The sequence below is a fragment of the Mauremys mutica genome, chromosome 6 (assembly GCF_020497125.1).
Source record: "Mauremys mutica isolate MM-2020 ecotype Southern chromosome 6, ASM2049712v1, whole genome shotgun sequence".
Lineage (NCBI taxonomy): Eukaryota > Metazoa > Chordata > Testudines > Geoemydidae > Mauremys > Mauremys mutica.
In genome coordinates this window covers 57,343,627-57,363,493 of record NC_059077.1, presented here as the reverse complement: position 1 = coordinate 57,363,493, position 19,867 = coordinate 57,343,627, and the positions used below count along the sequence as shown (strand labels likewise).

At 48.1% G+C, this 19,867-nt stretch overlaps 1 protein-coding gene across 5 annotated transcripts in view; it reads right to left on the bottom strand.

Moving 5' to 3' along the window:
* SLF1 (SMC5-SMC6 complex localization factor 1) overlaps window positions 1-19,867 on the bottom strand; it is a 79,443-nt gene that overhangs the window by 12,904 nt on the left and 46,672 nt on the right. For all 5 annotated transcript variants that reach the window (XM_045022181.1, XM_045022179.1, XM_045022180.1 and 2 more), the window contains exon 12: window positions 10,490-10,637. In XM_045022181.1, coding sequence (XP_044878116.1) covers window positions 10,490-10,637 — 148 coding nt within the window. The remainder of the gene's footprint in view (window positions 1-10,489; window positions 10,638-19,867) is intronic.

Genomic DNA, 19,867 nt, shown 5'->3' with positions numbered 1-19,867 from the left:
GAGATCCAGCTTCGCATCCAGCAGGAGGAGGAAAGGGGCTGAACCCATCTCCAAGTTACCTGCCACCTCTGAGCCTTATTATTACCACCTCCCACTCCCCTGGTGTGGGGAAGGTGTGGAGGGTGGAAAGGGGACATTGTGGAGCAGAGCTTCACTATCCCATCCTTCACTGGTTTAGGATCCTTAGTGGACCCTATGCCAATTGTGGAACTTACAAGCTTCCTGGCAGCAACATAAATTTTACTGGGACCAGGGCTACCCCTGAGAATCAAAGTGCAGTAATTGGCTCCCCAACAGCCCCCTTCTCTTCTGCATTAAGCAGAGGTTTCATGCAGAAAATAATCTACCCTAAATCCTTATTAGTAGATTAAAAAACATTCTTCTTAAAAGTAATGCCTTATTCTACTAGGCCACAGGAAAGACATCATTGTGTAAGAGCAGAAAGTATAGAGTGGACTTGGGGAGATCACTTCCAGACAGGAAGCAGTCAGATAACAAGCATTCCATTCTAGACTCTGACCTCTACCTTGTAAATTTGGGATTCAGTGAACAGTAAAGAACAACAAATTGCTAGGGAGGAAGAGAGAGAGAGGTAAGCAGCACACTAAGACTTACCTCTTTCCCCAAAAGGTACTATAACGTTATTTAGAGACCACTAGCTAGAATACCTTTCCTTCCAAAGGAAGCTTCTGAGAAGGAATGAAGGTTACGCCTGTGGTGCTTTATAAAAAGTGTTGCTAGATAACCAGTGGATAACTTTACAGATCTTTTTCTGTAAAGGCTGACTCTCTCTCTTCCTAGTATGACACTAGTATGACAGGGTCTTTTTGGCTCTGGAATCAATTTATCGGTGGTTGAATATACTTCAGTGGTACAGCACTGAAACCCCCAACTGTAAAGTACACCTTTACAGATCCAGGCATTTAGTGTAAAAGTAAACAGATGTTTTCATGAATTGCTCAGCTCTACTAAGCTGGATTTGAAACTTCTCTTCTCAGACCTATCACATGCCATGCATTTTCATTCAGGTATTGAGGCTTTGTGCAAAATAACTGAAGAATAATTTCCTGTTGAGTATGGAACCTGTACGGTTAACTTTCATTATGAAGGACTACCTTGTCCCTTATGGAAAAAGTCTTCTCTTTTAAATAGAGATCTCATAGACCAGGGGTAGGCAACCTATGGCACGGGTGCCAAAGGCAGCACTCGAACTGATTTTCAGTGGCACTCACAGTGCCTGGGTCCTGGCCACCGGTCTAGGGGGCTCTGCATTTTATTTAATTTTAAATGAAGCTTCTTAAACATTTTAAAAACCTTATTTACTTTACATACAACATTAGTTTAGTTATATATTATAGACTTATAGAAAGAGACCTTCTAAGAACGTTAAAATGTATTACTGGCACACAAAACCTTAAATTAGATTGAATGAATGAAGACTCGGCACAGCACTTCTGAAAGGTTGCCGACCCCTGTCATAGACTCTTCTTGCTGATGTAACTGCAGCCAGGAAGCAGGTCTTTACTGAAAGGAACTAGATGCCTTCAGCTTGAAAAGATGGATCATAAGGGTCTGTGAATCTGTGAGCAGATTCTAGGTAGAAAAGATTGTTCTAACTGTTCATTTAAATAATTAGCTGCCTCAAAATAACCTGCTGGTACTGAGGTATTTACTAGAGACTGCAACCAGCCTGAGTTTAGGTTTCTGTTTAAAATTCACTGAAAGAATGGAGATGCAATGGTGAGAGCACGTAGGCCTATATCTAGGATATCATGTAAGGAATTCAGAGGAAGTGGGGTGGCTGATTTCCTAATGCTAACCCTCCTATCTTGTACTAGCAGGGGATTCTGTCAAAACACTTACTGAGGCAGATAGATAAGAGGGCCTGCACAAGGCTAGGAGAATCTCTACTATACTGTAGGAATATCCCATTCTGTTTAGAACTTGCCACTCAATAACTGATACACCCAACTCAGTATAAACTGGGTATATACTAAGGAGACAGCTTTAGGACAGCAGATGCTTCCTGCTGGAAAGATCAAGAGAACTGTGCAACTGCTTGTCTAAACACCATGTACTTCTTGGCTAAGTTGAGGTGACAGCTATAAATAGGTATAGAAGTCCCTAGACTCATTACCCAGACTATCATTACTATCAGCACCCCGGGGACATTCTGGGGAGTGGAGAACTGTTTGAAGGGTGCTATTTTAGAACAATAATGATAGTTTCAATAGGTGAAAAGCCCAATGACATAGTCTGACTGAAATATGTGAAAAAGCCTCTGCCAGGTGCACTAATGTCAGAAGATCTTCTGGAGACATGATAACAATAGTGAAAGCTAGAGGCTTTATATCAACTGTTTAGCCTCTTGAGGTATAAGACTGTCTGATCTTGTCCAGATCTTGTCTTACTATGAAGGATATAGACTAGAGCCTGGAGGAGATTATTTGTCTTGTGGGGCAGGCTCAAGCTCTCAGAGGTGAGATATTTCTATCAGGATAGACTGACATTTCTTGTCAATCCTCAGGCTTTTATAAAGCACCAAGGCTGGACAGGGCCTGCAGAAGGGATGCAAAGGAGGAAACTTATTTAATTTACGTTACAGTAACTGTGGTAGGGTTTTTTTTGAGATGTGTTGTGTACACACAAACACACTAGTTTCTGTACACATGTCCAGTTCACTTGAATCTGGATCTTTTAGCCAGCAATGTCCGTTGGGAGCTGCACTGTGTCCCAAGAGACCTCAGGCCTCCAACTGAAGGCATAAAGGGAAGGGCTACCCCTTGCTTCTTTTGCCAATATAGAATACAGATGTTATCAGAATCCATAGTGGCAGGGAAGGGGCTAAATTTTTGAGTATTTGTCCTTATATATTCCACAGTTGGCGACTCAGAGCAGTGTCCTAGATCACAGGAGGTGGGTGCTAAGAGTCTATCTAAATAGTGTTTGCAGGAAAGCTCCATCAAAATGATCATCAGAGCATGAGTCCTCCATTTTAGAGTAATGCTCGATGCATGTATGTACTGTGCCCCAAGTAGCTGCCCGACAAATCTCTAGAATGCGAATATTTCTCAAAGAAACAGCTGACTGAGTGTTTACCCTCATAGGTATGAATTGGCAATTCATATGATAGCTTAATACACCTAGGGAGCCAGTTTAGAAAGTCTGTGTTGAAATGCTCTATGCTTTAACAGTGTCTCCATAAACTAAGAATAATCTAGGGGATACCTCTTTGTGTAAAAGAAGAGCGACCTGAAAAGAGAGTGTGGATCTTAGCCTTGTCTTTATTTGAATGTAGGTTGGAGGGGAGTATAGATAAGTGGATGACCTGAGTGAAGTGAAAGTCAGAGACCACTGCTGACAAAAAGTCTCAATGACACTGTCTTCATGAACAATTGTATATGGGGTCCCCTTTTCTTCTGGCTGATGTTATTGCTACCAGAAAGACTGTTGTAATGGAAAGAAAGAACATGTAGTTAATTGTTTGAAAGATGGGTCCAATAAACCTGTAAGAACTGCATTTAGAGCCCAGGGAGGGAGAGGTTCTCTAACTGGGGGATATAGTTAGGAATCTGTCCATTTCAGTGTGTGAAAATACAGAATAACCCTGAATTGGAGGGTGCAAAGCTGAGACGGCTATTAGGTGAAACCTCAAGGAAATCAATGACTGTCCAGAGTTCTTTAAATACAGGAGATAGTAAAATATGTCTGGAATCTGTGTCCAGGACACAGTGGAGCTGATGTGCCCAGACCATGAATCTCTTCCATTTAGTGGCATAAAGTATGCCTGACAGAGTCTTGTTTACTGTGTATTGGTATGTTTTGTATTTCAGATTAACAGGCTCTTTCCACTATCAGCCTGCCAGCATCTATACTTTGAGATGCAGGGACCATGGATTCAGATGAACCATTTGACCATGCTTCTGTGATTTCACCTCTGGCTGGGGAAGGAACTGTATTGGAGAATAGATTCTTTAGCTCTGAGTACCAGAACTGTCTCAGTCATGATAGAGCTACGAGGATAATTCTAGCAGAGTCCTGCCTGAGCTTCCAGAGAACTCTCAGGATTAATGGAATTGGAGAATCAGCTTACATCAGGTCTAAGGATCATGTGACTATAAATGTATTGGACAAGCATCCCTAACTCTGCCCCCTCTGGAGCAGAACTTTTGACACCTCCCATTTTCTCTAGTGGCAAATAGGTCTATGGTTGGATGACCCCACTTGGCTCTTGCTGATACAAAAAATTCACAGATGCACAGCCTGCTGACACAGAGAGGTGCCTCTTGCTCTCCCCCCTCTGCTTGTTTATGTAAAACATATTTGTAGTATTGTCAGTCATCATTTTGATGGTCAGTCCTTCAAGAAGCAGGAAGAAAGCTGTGTTCACCCAGCATATTGTTCTTAGCTCCAAGACATTTTCCATGTGGAGTATTTTTTCCTGAAGAGTACACATACCTTTTATTTGAAGGTCATCCAAATGGGTTCCCCATCATCGTTTGGAGGCATATGTAATGAATGTCTTTGATTGTAATGGAGTGGAGACTGGCATTCCCTCCTAGACTTTTAGAGGATCCTTCCATCAATTTAGTGATGGCAGAAATTCTGGTGAAACATGTACTAATATATCCAGGTGAGGTCTGACTAGCATATATACAGACTTCCACAGCCCTTACATGCAATGAAGATAGATTCTGGTCTCCCATGTTTAAAAAAGATGAAGTCAAGCTGGAATAGGTGCAGAGAAGGGCTACTAGGTTAATTAGAGAATCTACTTTACAAGGGAAGACTTAAAGAGCTTGACCATTTTTAGCCTATCAAATCAAATATTCAGGGGAGATATGATTGCTGTCTATAAATATATCAGAGGGATAAACACCAGGGAGGGAGAGGAGTTCATTTAAATTTAGGGTCAATGTTGGCATAAGAACAAATGGGCATAAACTGGTCACCAATAAGTGTAGGCTTGAAATCAGATAAAAGGTTTCTAACCAGAGAAGTGAAGTTCTGGGAATAGACTTTCAAGGAGAGTAGTGGGGGCAAAAAACTCATTTGTTTCAAGACTGAGCTTGTTTATGATGAGATTACATACAATGCCATATTGCCCTTCAGCGACTGTTAGTCTCCCACAGTCACAGTCTCCCAAAGTCTCCCACAGTCACAGATATGACACTAGATGAGGAGGGCTCTGAGTTACTACCAAGAATTCTTTCCAAGATATCTGACTGGTGGGTCTCACCCATATGTCCAGGCTCTAACTGACCACCATATTTGGGGTGAGGAAGGAGACCCTGGTGGATTTTAGCCTTCCTCTGCAGCATGGGGCATGGTGGTTGCTGGTTTGAACTAGAGTAAATGGAGGATTCTTTGTAACTCAAAGTCTTTAAATTGAGATTTGAGGACTTCAATAACTCAGCCTGTGGTTATGGGCCTATTACAGGAGTAGGTTTGCAATGTGTAGGAGGTCAGACTAGATGATCACAAGAGTCCCTTTTAGCCTTAAAGTCTATGAGTCTGAGTCTATGAAAGTGTTTAATTGGCTCAGATCCAGAATAAGTGCCAGACACTTTTCTTTTTGGGAATAAAAAAAAAAAAATGAGTAAAGCCACTTTCTTGAGGAACTTCTTCTACTGCTCCAAAGTTTAGCAGTGACCACACATCCTGATGTAACATGCTGGTGTTAGAGGAGTCCTTGAAAAGGGATGAGGATGGGTTGGGTGGAGGGTCTGGAAAAAAAACATGAAAAAGATCAAGTCTCCACCGCAGCAGAGGCAAAGTTATTTCACCACGTACAGGAGTATAGATCCCTACGGATCATGTTGTGGCATGTGAATCCTTCAGAAAGCATAAGGCCTCATCTGCTTTAGCACTGAAGAGTTCATATTCCTCAGGTGGGAGATGTTCAAGTCTTACTTGAACTTCTTTAGGGATTCCTGAAGAGTGGAGCCATAGCATCAAGGGCTGCTTGGATCTCCTCACAGCAACTGAAGTCACCAGAGATCTAGAGGCTGTATCCACAGCATCAAGGGCTGCTTGGAGGGATGTGCATGCTGCGCTTCAGCAATAAGAGAGTAAATTCTTCTCTGTTGTCCTGAAATGGGAATTTAACCATAGACTCCCAATTCACATAATCATAATTTGCCAATAGGGCTTGGCAGTTGGCAAGTCTCATTTAGAGGACTGTTGTGAAATAATTTTTTGTCCAAATTTAATTTTTTGGGTTCCTTCTCTTTTGGTGTCACTTTTAATTGGCTTTGTCTCGACCTCTCATTAGCCACAGTGACAACTAATGACCCCACTATGGCATATATATAAAATTGCTAGAAAACCTACGAAGGAACTTGGTGGCAGTCTCTTCTCTTCAAAGTTGGTGACAGGGAGGGAGGCATCTGCCAGAGCAATTTAGACAGCTCTAAAAGTCCCTTATGACGAGTATTGCAAGACTTCCAGAAACCAAAAAGTGTGGATCATGTTCCAGAGCTTGACTGTTTTTTTTCCTGGACTATGTCCACGGGAATCTCCAGTGTGGCAGTCATTATATATAACATGTCCTGGAATATCTTGTCTTTTAGATGTCTTTAAAACTACAGCTTTATCTGGGGATGATAAGGATATGTGAGCTGGGGCAGGATGGTTCTCTGCTTGAAATTCTTCATCAGAGCCATGATAAAATGGTTACGAACCTTCCTTAACTGTTGTTCTTCGAGGTGTGTTGCTCATGTCCATTCCAATGTAGGTGTGTACTTGCTCCGAGCACTGCCACCAGAAAGTTTTTCTCTCAGTGGTATCAGTCAGGTCAGCTCTGGTGCCCCCTGGAGTCACGCTTTCATAGTGATGGTATAAAGGGTCTTGCCGACCCACCACCGCCTCAGTTCCTTCTTGCCAGCTAACTTTAACAGAGGGGTGGTGGTGGTGGGGGGGATGGTTGGAATAGACATGAGCAACACATCTCGAAAAACAACAGTTACGGAAGGTTAGTGACCCTTTTTCTTCTTCGAGTGCTTGCTCGTGTCCATTCTAATGTAGGTGACTTCCAAGCAGATGTAGGAGAAAGGTCTGGTGTTCATTGACAAGCAGACTGTAGCACTGCTCAGCCAAACTCAGCCTCATCTCTAGCCTGCTGAGTGATGGCATAGTGAGACGCAAAAGTGTGGACTGAAGACCATGTTGCCACTCTACAGGTGTCCTGCATAGGGACATATACCACGAATGCAGCTGAAGATGGTTGTGCCCTTGTAGTGTGTGTGGTCAGAGCTGGAGCAGGGACCTTCGCCAGGCTGTAGCATGTGTGGATACAGGAAGCGATCCACGATGAAATTCTCTGGGCTGAGACTGGGAGACCCTTCATCCAGCCTGCAACATCCACAGAAAGTTGAGTAGTTTTCCAAAATGATTTAGTCCTGTGTAGAAGGACAGTGTGCATCTGACATCTAGTGAGTAAAGTCTCTACTCCTGTTTGTTGGCATGCGGTTTCGGATAGAAGACCAGAAGGAATATGTCCTGATTACTATGGAACTGTGAAACCATCTTTGGGAGGAAGGTTGGTTGAGGATGCAGCTGGTCCTTGCCTTGAAGAATCCCATGTATGCAGTAAGGACCCTAATCTAGGAGACCCTTCTGGGTGAAGTAGTGGCCACCAGAAGGCCACCTTCCAGGACAAGTCGAGCAGAGGATACTTTGCCAATGGCTCGAATGGAGAACCCATGAGTCTCGACAATACCAGGTTGAGATCCCAGGGTGGGATTGATTGATGTACCTGGGGGCATAGTCTGTCGAACCCTTGAAAAACTGACTGCAGATTGGTTTTCAAAGACAGACTGGCCCTTCACCCACAGGTGGACTCTAATCAATGACACCGATAGTCCTTGCTGCTTCAGGTGTAGCAAATAGTCCAGAATGAAGGGCACTGATGACCACATGAGCGAGAGACCTTTCTGCACCGACCAGATAGAGAATCCTGTCTCACTTTTCCAGGTACATAGCTCTAGTGGATGGCTTTCTGCTCCCTAAAAGAACTTCTTGAATCAGTCTGGAGTGCCGAGGGGTTCAGCCATGGAGCTTCCAGGCTGTAAGATGAAGGGAATCAAGGTTCAGGTGATGAAGGCGACCAGAGTCCTGGGATATCAGGTCTGGGTTGGTGTTTCCACTGGCAGGTTCAGGAGTGTAATGAGCCAGTGCTGTCATGGCCAGGCCAGAACTATCAAAACGACTCGCACTCTGCCTGTCTGATCCTCAGCAGACCTTGTGTATGAGAGGAATGGGTGGAAATGAGTAGAACAGATGATCTGTCCAAGGCAAGAGGAAAGCGCCTGTCAAAGATCCTGGACAGTGGCCCAGGAAAGAGCAGAATTGGAGACACTTCTTGTCAGGGCCAGCTCTAGCATTTTTGCTGCCACAAACACACAAAAAAATAAAAGCTGTGATCGGCGGCAATTCAGTGGCAAGTCCTTCGCTGGGAGAAGGAGCAACGGCCCCAGCACAGAATTGCCACTGACCGTGCTGCCCCCCCCCCCCCCCTTCATTGGCCGCCCCAGGTACCTGCTTGCTATGCTGGTGCCTGGAGCCAGCCCTGCTTCTTGTTGTGCACTGTTTCAAAGATCTATTTGGGGCACTCCCCACTTCTGAAAGATGACTTGGGCAGATGGACCACTCACAATGGTTGGAGAAGACCCTGCTGAAATGATCAGCTAGTTCATTCTGAGAACCTGGCAGATAGCCCACTCTATTCACCTCGAGGCCTCCTATGAAAAATTCCAATAAGCACAGTGACTCCTGGCAAAGGTGAGAGGAGTGTACTCCATCCTGCCTGTTGATATAGAGCATGGCTGTTGTTTGTAAGGACTGACAAGCACCGGCCCGTTATGTGGGGTAGGAATGCTTGGCAGACCAGGTAAACTGCCCTAAGCTCCCTGATGTTGATGTATAACAAAAACTCTTCTGGAGACCAAAGTTCCTGAGTCCTGAGGGACCCCAAATGAGCTCCCCATCCCATTGCCAACATGTCTGTGACAAGGGACACTGATGGTTGAGGTCTTGAGAAAGGGACTCCTGCACACACTGCTAGCAGGACTAGCCACCATTCGAGGGAGGTAATCACCAATGTAGGAAACTGTAACTGAGTTTAGATTATGTCAACTTGGCAAATATACCAAGGCCAGCCATGCTTGGGGGGGTCTGAGACAAAATCTCACGTGCTGAATCACAGAGGTACAAGATACCAACGTGGCCCAGGAGCTGTAAGCAATTTCTCACCATGGTGACAGGGTGATTCCTGAGGCTTTACATAAGCCTCTTTATTACTTGGAAGTGTGCTTCTGGGAAAGAAGCTCTGGCCTGTACTGATGAATTCTATCCTCTGGACCAGGTAGAAGGTGGATTTCTGCGCATTTATGAGCAGACTTAAGTACTAGAAGGTTGACAGTATTAGTCTCACATCTGCCTCTACCTGAAGTCTGGACCAACCTCTGACCAGGAAGGGTACAATGACATGCACTTCATGAACACCTGAGGGGCGGCCGAGAGACTGAACGCGAGCACCCTAAATTGGTAGTGCATATGGTTCATGACAAATCTGAGGAACCTTCTGTGTCCCTGAAAGATTGCAATGTGGAAATAAGTGTCCTTTAAAGTCAAGGGCAGCATACCAGTCCCCTCGGTCCAAGGAAGGAGAATAATGGAGGCAAGGAGACCATGCAGAACTTCAGCTTCTTCATGAATTCGTTGTGGTTTCATAGGTCCAGAATTGGCCTGAGACTGCCATTGTCTTTTGGGATTAGGAAATAGAGGGAGTAGAACCCTGGGCCTTTAGCTCTGGTGATTTTCAAATTTGTTGAAAAAAGTCTTTGGTCATTGAGGAGGGTACAGTTTGCCGAGTCTCAAGAGCTTAAGGAATAATCTGACCTAACAGATATGTCCCTAGTGGAGTCCCAGGAGATAGGGGGAGGGATAGCTCAGTCGTTTGAGCATTGGCCTGCTGAACCCAGGGTTGTGAGTTCAATCCTTGAGGGGGCCACTTAGGGATCTAGGGCAAAAATCAGTACTTGGTCCTGCTAGTGAAGGCAGGGGGTTGGACTCGATGGTCTTTCAAGGTCCCTTCCAGTTCTAGGAGATTGGTATATCTCCTATTATTATATGGGGTATGATGAGACCCCATAAACCTCCCAGGCTCTGAGCCTCTTCCTGGGCTGACAGCTTTTGCAGCAGAGCTCCCATTCTGCAACTCAAGAGGGATTTCAACAAGATTTGGAGCCTGATGAAAACAAAACTTGTCCAGCAGAAATCTGCCAGGAAAGCCTATTAAATTTTGGTCCTTGCATCAGTCAGTAGACACAAGAGTCAAACATTGCCCTTTTTATATTTTAAAAGATCTATGTAATTAGATTGCACATGCATAATGAAAGGCAAAATAGTTTAACAGGAAACTTAAATAAGGATTTTAATATCTGAGACTAACATTTAAAAGAATATAAAATGTATCCCAGACACTCACCATCACATGAAATGGCAATGTAATTTGCCAGGTCATCTGCCACTTGATGCAACACGTTTCTGTCCATCATAAAGCCAGAAAGAATCCAATATTCTACTACAGTTCCAAGAATTCCAGTTAGCAGCATAGCTACTTCATCTTTGAAGACCTAAAACAGAATATGCAGTATTTGTAGAATAGACTTATGAAATACCAAAAAACCAAACCAAAACAAAAAGAGAATGGGTTGGTAACAACAGCAACAACAAAGATCCACTCCGCTGACAATTAACTTTCTCAAATACTCTACTTTCTCCAGCTCTGGTGCTAACTCTTGCAGGTAGATTAATATGATTAACACGCCATTAATTACAAGTCAATTGAACACTCAGAAGAAAGTGCTTTACAGTATTTAAAAACAAACATATGCAAAATGAGATCAATACTTAAAGTCACACACAAAAGAGTGTGGTGTAAAGTCTGGGTTTAAACACATGATTTCATTTACTTCAATTAAGCTGCTTATTTACTTTATAGAAATCTTCCTCCCTTGTTGCCCATTAAAATTATTTTTTTCCAAAGATATCAAATGCAAGTTTAAAGCTAAATTATGACTGACCAGACATGGGTTTGCTAGAGACAGGTGAAGATGTAAGGAGTCCTTTGCTCCGCAGAACACAAGTGCAGGAGACAGGCAAACTCTGCCTACTAGCATTTTGGAATGGGGAACTTTCTTAATACTGCTGGTAATTCTCTGAGACCAAAGTCTGGTTGAGGATCAAATTAATATTAAAAACAATTCTCTTAGCAGAACTGGAAAGCACCAATGACTGAGAAAAAATGAGTTTCATAAATCAGATGGAGATTTATGAAAGAACAATAGAGACTATGGGACCAATCAGACTTAAGGTATCTCTAAACCAACACACACACACTCCATATATCTAACACACAGGGACAGTCTCCACTTAGAACACAGTAAAATGAAGAAAAACTAATACTTAAGATGGAGTGAGAAATTTTATTAAAAAAAGAGTGAGGAAGGTAGAATTGAGGAAGTATAGTTGGGCAAGGGAAGGGTAAAAAAGAGTGGCACACTTTTTCCCCACCTGTTACACATATTTTATTACATAGATAAAAAAAATATTTTAAACATTTCTAAGAGAGTCAGGAATAGAAAGCAGGAGACATTAACAGAAATTAAATTCGTTTTGTTATAATTCACTTTTAAGACCCAGTGGTGTGCAAACTTTTCCAGTCACACCCCCTCTTACCATTAATAGAATCTGTCTGTATGCCGCTCCCTCCCTGCCCACTGTGGGGGCTGGCCCAGGCCCTGCTGTGTGTCCCCTTCCCCCTCAATGTTCCTCCTGAGGGGCCCAGGCCCTTAGGGGATGCACCCCATAGTTTGTGGACCACTGAGATAAGCAAAATTACTGCAGAAAGATTAAGTGATTTGCCCAAGGTCACATAAGTAGTCTAGGAATAGAGCCAGATATTTGGAGTCTTTCTCCTGTTCCTCAGCCTACTTGTTCCCTGATTTTTCTTTCTGGCAAAGGTTGCAGGTATCTTGAAGTGTAAGAGGGGATAACAGTTGCTTATAGAGCAAAATGCCACACACCTGCCTAAATTGATAGGGCCAGCAATGAAAAGGGGACAGCCCTAGCAGTGAGAGAGGGAGGAAGACTCTCACTGATGAGGGCCACCAGGTAGCTTCTCCCACCTCCCCTTGGAGTCTCTAGTGCCCACTGGCCAGTTGGAGTGGGGGAAGGGTGCTGATTGGCCAGCTCTCTCACCACTCCAGGGATTTAATCTAGAGCAGAGACCACATGGAGCCTCTTTTGGCACTGTTCCAGAAACCTGCTTATAGAGCATATGTTAATGGTGTTCTACAAAACAGATAGCAAAGAGCTGCAGTGCAATTTGGCAGATGCACAAATTGCAGCTACAACTCCTCCACAATTAAGTATCTCACCTCTGTCCACTGCCAAGGAAAGTCTACTGTATTCTCAGATTCTTGACAATGAAATTTACTGCTATGATGTCAGCTGGCAGAACTGGCATACATTCAGTTGGCTGACGTGATAGAACAACATTTGCATAAACTAAGCACTTCTGTTTAGTTAATGATTTGAAGCGAATGCTTCAATGCTATATTAAAGAAAATGATATCCTAACCCACTATAAGTAATACCTATGAAAATGCATGAAATTATTTTAAATGAAAATTGCCAAAAAATAGCAAGTGTGATACTGGATCCTAGTAGTGATATATAATTTAATTAAAAAGTATGTGTATAAAAAGTCTCAGTTAACTTCCACATTAAATATAGTAATTTCTATCATGCGTGGTAACAATCACTGTGCAACTATATAGCTCCTATTTATTAAACATAATAGAAAACTTCAAACAAAAGTATTAAAATAATCTATACTGCTATTGTACAACTCTACTCTGCTTCCTAAATATTTTTAACCCTTGCATTTTTACATAGTACTTTTGCAGTTTAGTGAACTATTTTGATGAGCAGTTTTAGCATATAATTGAAGGCAAGAATCTTACACATGAAGATAAAAGAGACCTTTTATCAATAATGATTTTGGTATTTAAAAATAAACAATGGCTTTGTAAATCTGAGTGATTCTTAAATGTTGAAATGGCAAACTCCTTTGTGATATGCATACTTGCAAATATTAGCTAAAAGCAAAGCTCCTAGTATTCCTAATATCATTGTTTTATAAATGATATACTTATGTACCAACCTGAAAAGACGGTTACTCACCATAGTAACTGTTGTTCTTCGAGATGTGTTGCTCCTATCCATTCCAGTTAGGTGTGCACGCCGCACGTGCATGGCTCTTCGGAACATTTTTACCCTAGCAACTCCGGCGGGCCGGCTGGGCGCCCCCTGGAGTGGCGCCACTATGGCGCTGAATATATACCCCAGCCGGCCCGTCCGCTCCTCAGTTCCTTCTTGCCGGCTACTCCGACAGTGGGGAAGGAGGGCGGGTCTGGAATGGATAGGAGCAACACATCTCGAAGAACAGTTACTACGGTGAGTAACCGTCTTTTCTTCTTCGAGTGATTGCTCCTATGCATTCCATGTAGGTGATTCCCAAGCCTTACCTAGGCGGTGGGGTCGGAGTGAGACGTGGCAGAATGTAAGACTGCTGAGCCGAAGGCTGCATCGTCTCTAGATTGCTGCACCAACGCGTAGTGGGAAGCGAAGGTGTGTACAGAAGACCATGTGGCCGCTCTACAGATGTCCTGGATAGGAATATGGGCCAGGAAGGCGGCAGACGAGGCCTGCGCTCTCGTCGAGTGAGCGGTGAGGCGGCATGCAGGCACGCGAGCAAGCTCGTAGCATGTCCGGATACATGCCGTCACCCAGGAGGAAATCCTTTGAGAGGAGACCGGCTCGCCTTTCATGCGATCGGCCACCGCTACGAACAGCTGAGTCGAACGCCGGAAGGGCTTCGTCCGCTCGATATAAAAAGCGAGAGCCCTGCGGACGTCCAGGGTGTGAAGCTGTTGCTCCCGAGGGGAGGCGTGAGGCTTCGGGAAGAAGACCGGAAGGAAGATCTCCTGGTTGAGGTGGAAGGCCGACACCACCTTAGGGAGGAAGGCCGGGTGTGGTCGAAGCTGCACCTTGTCTCCGTGGAAGACAGTATACGGCGGACCAACCGTGAGGGCACGGAGCTCGGACACCCGTCTTGCCGACGTTATAGCGACGAGGAAAGCCGTCTTCCACGAGAGGTAGAGCAGGGAGCACGTGGCCAAGGGCTCAAAGGGGGCTCCCATAAGCTTGGCCAGAACCAGGTTCAAATCCCAGGCCGGAGTAGGACGTCGTATCAGCGGGTACAACCGGTCCAGGCCCTTAAGGAAGCGGGAAACCATCTGGTTCGAGAAGATGGATCGACCTTCTATGGATGGACGAAAGGCGGACACGGCTGCCAGGTGCACCTTCAAGGAGGAGACCGCGAGTCCTTGTTCCTTAAGGTACCAGAGGTAGTCCAGGATTGTAGAGATAGGGACTAGGAAGGGATTAAGGCCGCGCTGGTCGCACCAGAGCGCAAAGCGCTTCCATTTCGCGAGATAGGTGGAGCGAGTGGAAGGCTTTCTGCTTTCAAGCAGGACTTGCTGTACTGCCGAACAGTCCCTCTCTGCGTGGGTCAGCCACGCAGGTACCAAGCTGTAAGATGGAGGGACTGTAGGTCCGGGTGGCGGAGTCTGCCGAAGTCCTGTGTGATGAGGTCCGGCCATAATGGAAGGGGAATGGGATCCCGAACGGAGAGCTCGAGCAGCAGGGTGTACCAATGCTGCCTCGGCCAGGCCGGAGCGATGAGTATTAGGTGGGACCTGTCCCTCCGAAGCTTGAGTAGCACACGGTGTATGAGTGGGACCGGAAGGAAGGCGTAGAGGAGGTGATCCGTCCATGAGTAAAGGAATGCGTCTGACAGGGAGCCCGGAGAGCGACCCTGGTAGGAGCAGAACTGGTGGCACTTCCTGTTCTCCTTGGAGGCGAACAGGTCTATCTGGGGAAATCCCCACCTTTGAAAAATCGTGTGTACCACATCTGGATGAAGGGACCACTCGTGGGAGAGGAACGACCTGCTGAGATAGTCGGCCAGCGTGTTCTGCACTCCTGGAAGAAATGACGCTTCCAGGTGAATCGAGTGGGTCACGCAGAAGTCCCACAGGAGCATCGCTTCCGTGCAGAGGAGGGAGGAGCGGGCTCCGCCCTGCTTGTTCACGTAGAACATTGCCGTCGTGTTGTCCGTGAACACTGCCACGCAGCGGCCTTGCAGACGGGCGCGGAAGGTGTGACACGCCAAACGGATCGCTCGCAGCTCCCGGACAATGTGCAGAGCGAGCTCTTGGGGCGACCAGAGACCCTGGGTGTGAAGGTCGCCCAGGTGAGCCCCCCATCCCAACGCCGAGGCATCCGTGGTCAGGGTGACGGATGGGCGAGGAGGGCGGAACGGGACTCCTGCACACACGACCTCTGGGTTCAGCCACCAGCTGAGCGAAGCGAGTGTCGGTTTTGTGACGGTGACTACCATGTCTATCGAGTCGTGGTGCGGGCGGTATACCGACGCCAGCCAAGATTGAAAAGGGCGAAGGCGGAGCCTCGCGTACGCGGTGACGAACGTACAGGACGCCATGTGGCCCAGGAGGCGCAGGCAGGACCGAACCGTTGTCGTGGGAAAGGTGAGAAGGTCCCGGATGATAGAGACCATCGTCTGGTGCCGAGATCGAGGGAGGCAGGCCCTGGCCAAACTGGAGTCGAGGACCGCTCCGATGAACTCCACCCGCTGCGATGGAGCTAGGGTGGACTTCTCGGCATTGATGAGAAGGCCGAGGAACCGAAATAGGGATAGTATCTCTGTGATCTGGTCCTTTACCAGCTGTCGGGATGTCCCGTGAACCAGCCAGTCGTTGAGATACGGGTACACGTGCATGCGACGACGGCGGAGGGCTGCGGCAACCACTGCCATGCACTTGGTGAAGACCCTCGGCGCGGTGGACAGGCCGAATGGCAGCACTGCAAACTGGTAGTGCGCGTTGTTGACTACGAACCGCAGGAAGCGTCGATGGGGAGGGTAAATCGCAATATGGAAGTACGCGTCCTTCACATCGAGGGCGGCAAACCAGTCTCCCGGATCCAGGGAGGGAATGATGGTCCCCAGGGTGACCATGCGAAACTTGAGCTTGAGCAGGTACCTGTTGAGCTCCCGGAGGTCCAGTATAGGACGTAGACCTCCTTTTGCCTTGGGGATGAGAAAATATCGGGAATAGAATCCCCTGCCCCGCATGTCGTGAGGCACCTCCTCTATGGCACCCAAGCTCAGAGTCTCGACCTCTTGTAGGAGGAATTGCTCGTGAGAGGGGTCCCTGAAGAGGGACGGGGAAGGTGGGTGGGAAGGAGGGGGCGAAACAAATTGAAGGCGGTAACCAGACTGGATTGTATGAAGCACCCAGCTGTCCGTTGTTATTTGGGACCACGCCGGAAGGAAGTGGGAAAGGCGGTTGCAAAATAATCGGGAAGGATCCGGTACAGAGTCTGATGGGCCGTCCTCGGGCGTCCCATCAAAAGGCCTGTTTGGGCTCTTGAGGGGCCTTGGAAGGCGCCTGGGTCTGGTTGCGCCTGTTGCCCGACGGTCTACGGCGATTCAGGCCGGGTCGCCGGCTATTATAGGGTCGCGACCTGGGCTGATTAAAGGGCTGGTAGGGTTGCTGCCGGAATGACCTTCGCTGGGTAGCCGGTGTGTGCATACCCAGAGTGCGAATAGCAATTCGACCGTCCTTGAGGGTCTGAATTCTGGAATCCGTCTTTTCCGAAAACAGACCCTGAGTGTCGAAGGGGAGGTCTTGTAAAGTGTACTGCACCTCCGGTGGCAGGGTGGAGGACTGCAGCCAGGAGATGCGCCTCATGGTCACTCCTGAGGCCAGGGTTCTGGCTCCCGAGTCCGCCGAGTCCAGAGCGGCCTGGATGGAGGACCTGGAGGATTTCTTGCCCTCTTCCAGGAGGGCCGAGAATTCCTGGCGTGAGGCTGTCGGGATCAGCTCCGAGAATTTCGCCAGGGACACCATGATGTCGAAGGTGTATCGGGCGAGGAGGGCCATCTGGTTGGCGATCTGGAGCTGGAGACCCCCCGCTGAGTAGACCTTTCGGCCCAACAGATCCATGCGCCTAGCTTCCTTGGATTTCGGCGCTGGAGCTGGCTGGCCATGTCTCTCCCTGTCGTTGACCGACTGGACCACGAGTGAGTCTGGTGCAGGATGGGTATACAAATACTTGTACCCCGTGGGGGGAACGGAGTACTTCCTTTCTACACCGCAAGCGGTGGGAGGGACCGACGCCGGTGACTGCCAGATGGTAGTGGCGTTCTTTTGAATAGTGCGGATGAATGGTAAGGCCACCCGCACTGGGGCCTCAGCCCCAATTACATTAGTCACCGGGTCATCATCCTCAGTGACCTCCGCCACGGGGAGGTCAATAGCCTTCGCCACCCGGCGAAGAAGGTCTTGGTGGGCCCGCAAGTCAATAGGTGGAGGGTCCGCCGTAGACGCCCCCGCCACCGCCTCGTCTGGCGAGGATGACGAGGACCGACCTTGGACCACGGCCTCCGAAGGTGGTTCCTCTATGGGGTGGGCAGCCGTCTCGGACCGCGGATGCTCCGTAGGACTGGGCCTCACCTGGTGGTGATGGGGGCGGCCTTCTCACTGTGGCCTCCGGCCCCCTGCATTCGGAGGCTGGGGTCCACGGGGGTAAAGGGAGCCCTTGAGCTTCGTACTGGGCCCAGGGGACCCAAAAGCCCCACTGCTGCGCACCGTGGACTTGTCCTTGCGGGGCAGCCTGAAGATTGCCATTGCTGTCTGCCCGTGAAGCGACCGAGGAGTGACGAGACGGCCACGGAGGAGCGGAGGCGCTCACGGAGTGCGCCGTCGATGCAGGCAATCTGTCCCCGTATGGTGCCGAGGATCGGTGCCGGTCGTCGCGGTGCCGAGATGGAGAGCGCGACCATCGACTGCCGCGGTGCCGGGAGCTCGACCGGTGTCGGGAGCTCAACCGGGATCTCGACCGGCGGTGCCGGGAGCGGCTTCGGGAGTCACGGTGCCGGGAACGGTGCCGGGAATCTGACCTTCTGCGGTGCCGACGGGCTGGCGACCGGGACCGGGAGCGTCTCCGGGAGTGCGACCGGTACCGCGATGTTGAGCGGTACCGGGACTGTGACTGGCGCCGAGAAGGTGAACGGTACCGCGATGGTGAGCGGTGCCGGGACCTGGAGCGGCGTGACGGTGACCGTCTTCGGGACCGGGATCGAGACCGAGACCTGGAGCGCCGTCTATCCCGTCCGTCAGGGGAAGGAGGCCGCATCATAGCCGGCTTACCCGCTGACTTAACAGCCCGCACCGGCGGTGCCGGGGGCCGGAGGCTCGGTGCCTCTGTGAGCTCGATGAGCTCTCTCGCCGTCGAGAACGTCTCGGGCATGGACGGGAGCTGTAGCTCGACCGTGGTTGGCACCGGGGAGCAGGGTGGTACCGGACTCAACGGCCCTTGCGGCGCCGGAGTCAACGGTACTGTGCACGGTCTGTGCACCGCCACAGCCGGTACCGGAGGCGTCGGTGGTGGCTGGGCTATTGGTCCCAGAGGATGCGGCTTCGAGGCCGTCTTCGCTGGCTTACGTTTCCTCGTTGGGGAGAGGGAACGGTGCCGGGTCGCCGGTGCCAGTTGCGGAGGTCGAGGAGCCCCAGTACCGGAGCGGCTCGGGGCCGCCGGTGCGCTGCGCGCCGATGATGACTTCGGTGCCGCCGGGGTCAGTGCAGGAGGCTGGAGCATTGCCTCCATAAGGAGCTGCTTTAAACAACTGTCCCGCTCCTTTCTTGTTCTAGGCTTAAAGGCCGTGCAGATAGGACACTTATCTGGACGGTGGGTCTCCCCGAGGCAGCGCAGGCAGGAGTCATGCGGGTCCCCGACAGGCATGTGCCGCTGGCAAGTCGCACAGGGCTTAAACCCCGGTGCCTTGGGCATGAGCCCGCACCGGTTGTGGAAGAAGAGGGGTAAACCCCCCTTATTCCCTTATTCTATGCTATAGCTAACTACACTTATCCAACTAAACTAACAACTAAGTAAACTAAACAACTATGTACGCTCAAGAGTAGAGAAACGCTAGGGCTATGGAGGAAAGGGAGCACTCCACTGTTCCAACTGGCCGTCACGGGCGGTAAGAAGGAACTGAGGAGCGGACGGGCCGGCTGGGGTATATATTCAGCGCCATAGCGGTGCCACTCCAGGGGGCGCCCAGCCGGCCCGCCGGAGTTGCTAGGGTAAAAACGTTCCGAAGAGCCGTGCACGCACGGCGCACACACCTAACTGGAATGCATAGGAGCAATCACTCAAAGAAGAATTAAACTGATTACCAATACAGGAAGCTATTTGAGTATAGAATATTTATATTAATGGGAAAATAATTACAGTGCTCCAGCAGTTCCCTCAACCAACTCAGGAAGACAAGAATCATCGTCTCGCCAAAAATGGTTTTGAAGAAGCAACTATTTAAGTTAAAGCCTCTCTAAGAATTATTTAATATTAAAAAAAAAAACTTTTGCAAACTAAAAAACGTTTATATAAAAGCATAGGAGTGCTTGGACTTTTTGGAGGCAGAATTTGGTTTCCTGTTAAACCCTAATGAAACTGAAAACACTCTCAGAAAATGGACTGAACAGAGAGCTAAAACACTAAATTTAAAGATGTTCTAAGAATCTCCTGTCAAAGACAAATGAAATATAACTGTCAAGAAAGAATTACAACCCCAATTCGTATATAATTAACAAACTACATATTCTTAAAAAGATGCTCCTAAGGACAACCCATAAAGATACCGAGCCAATGA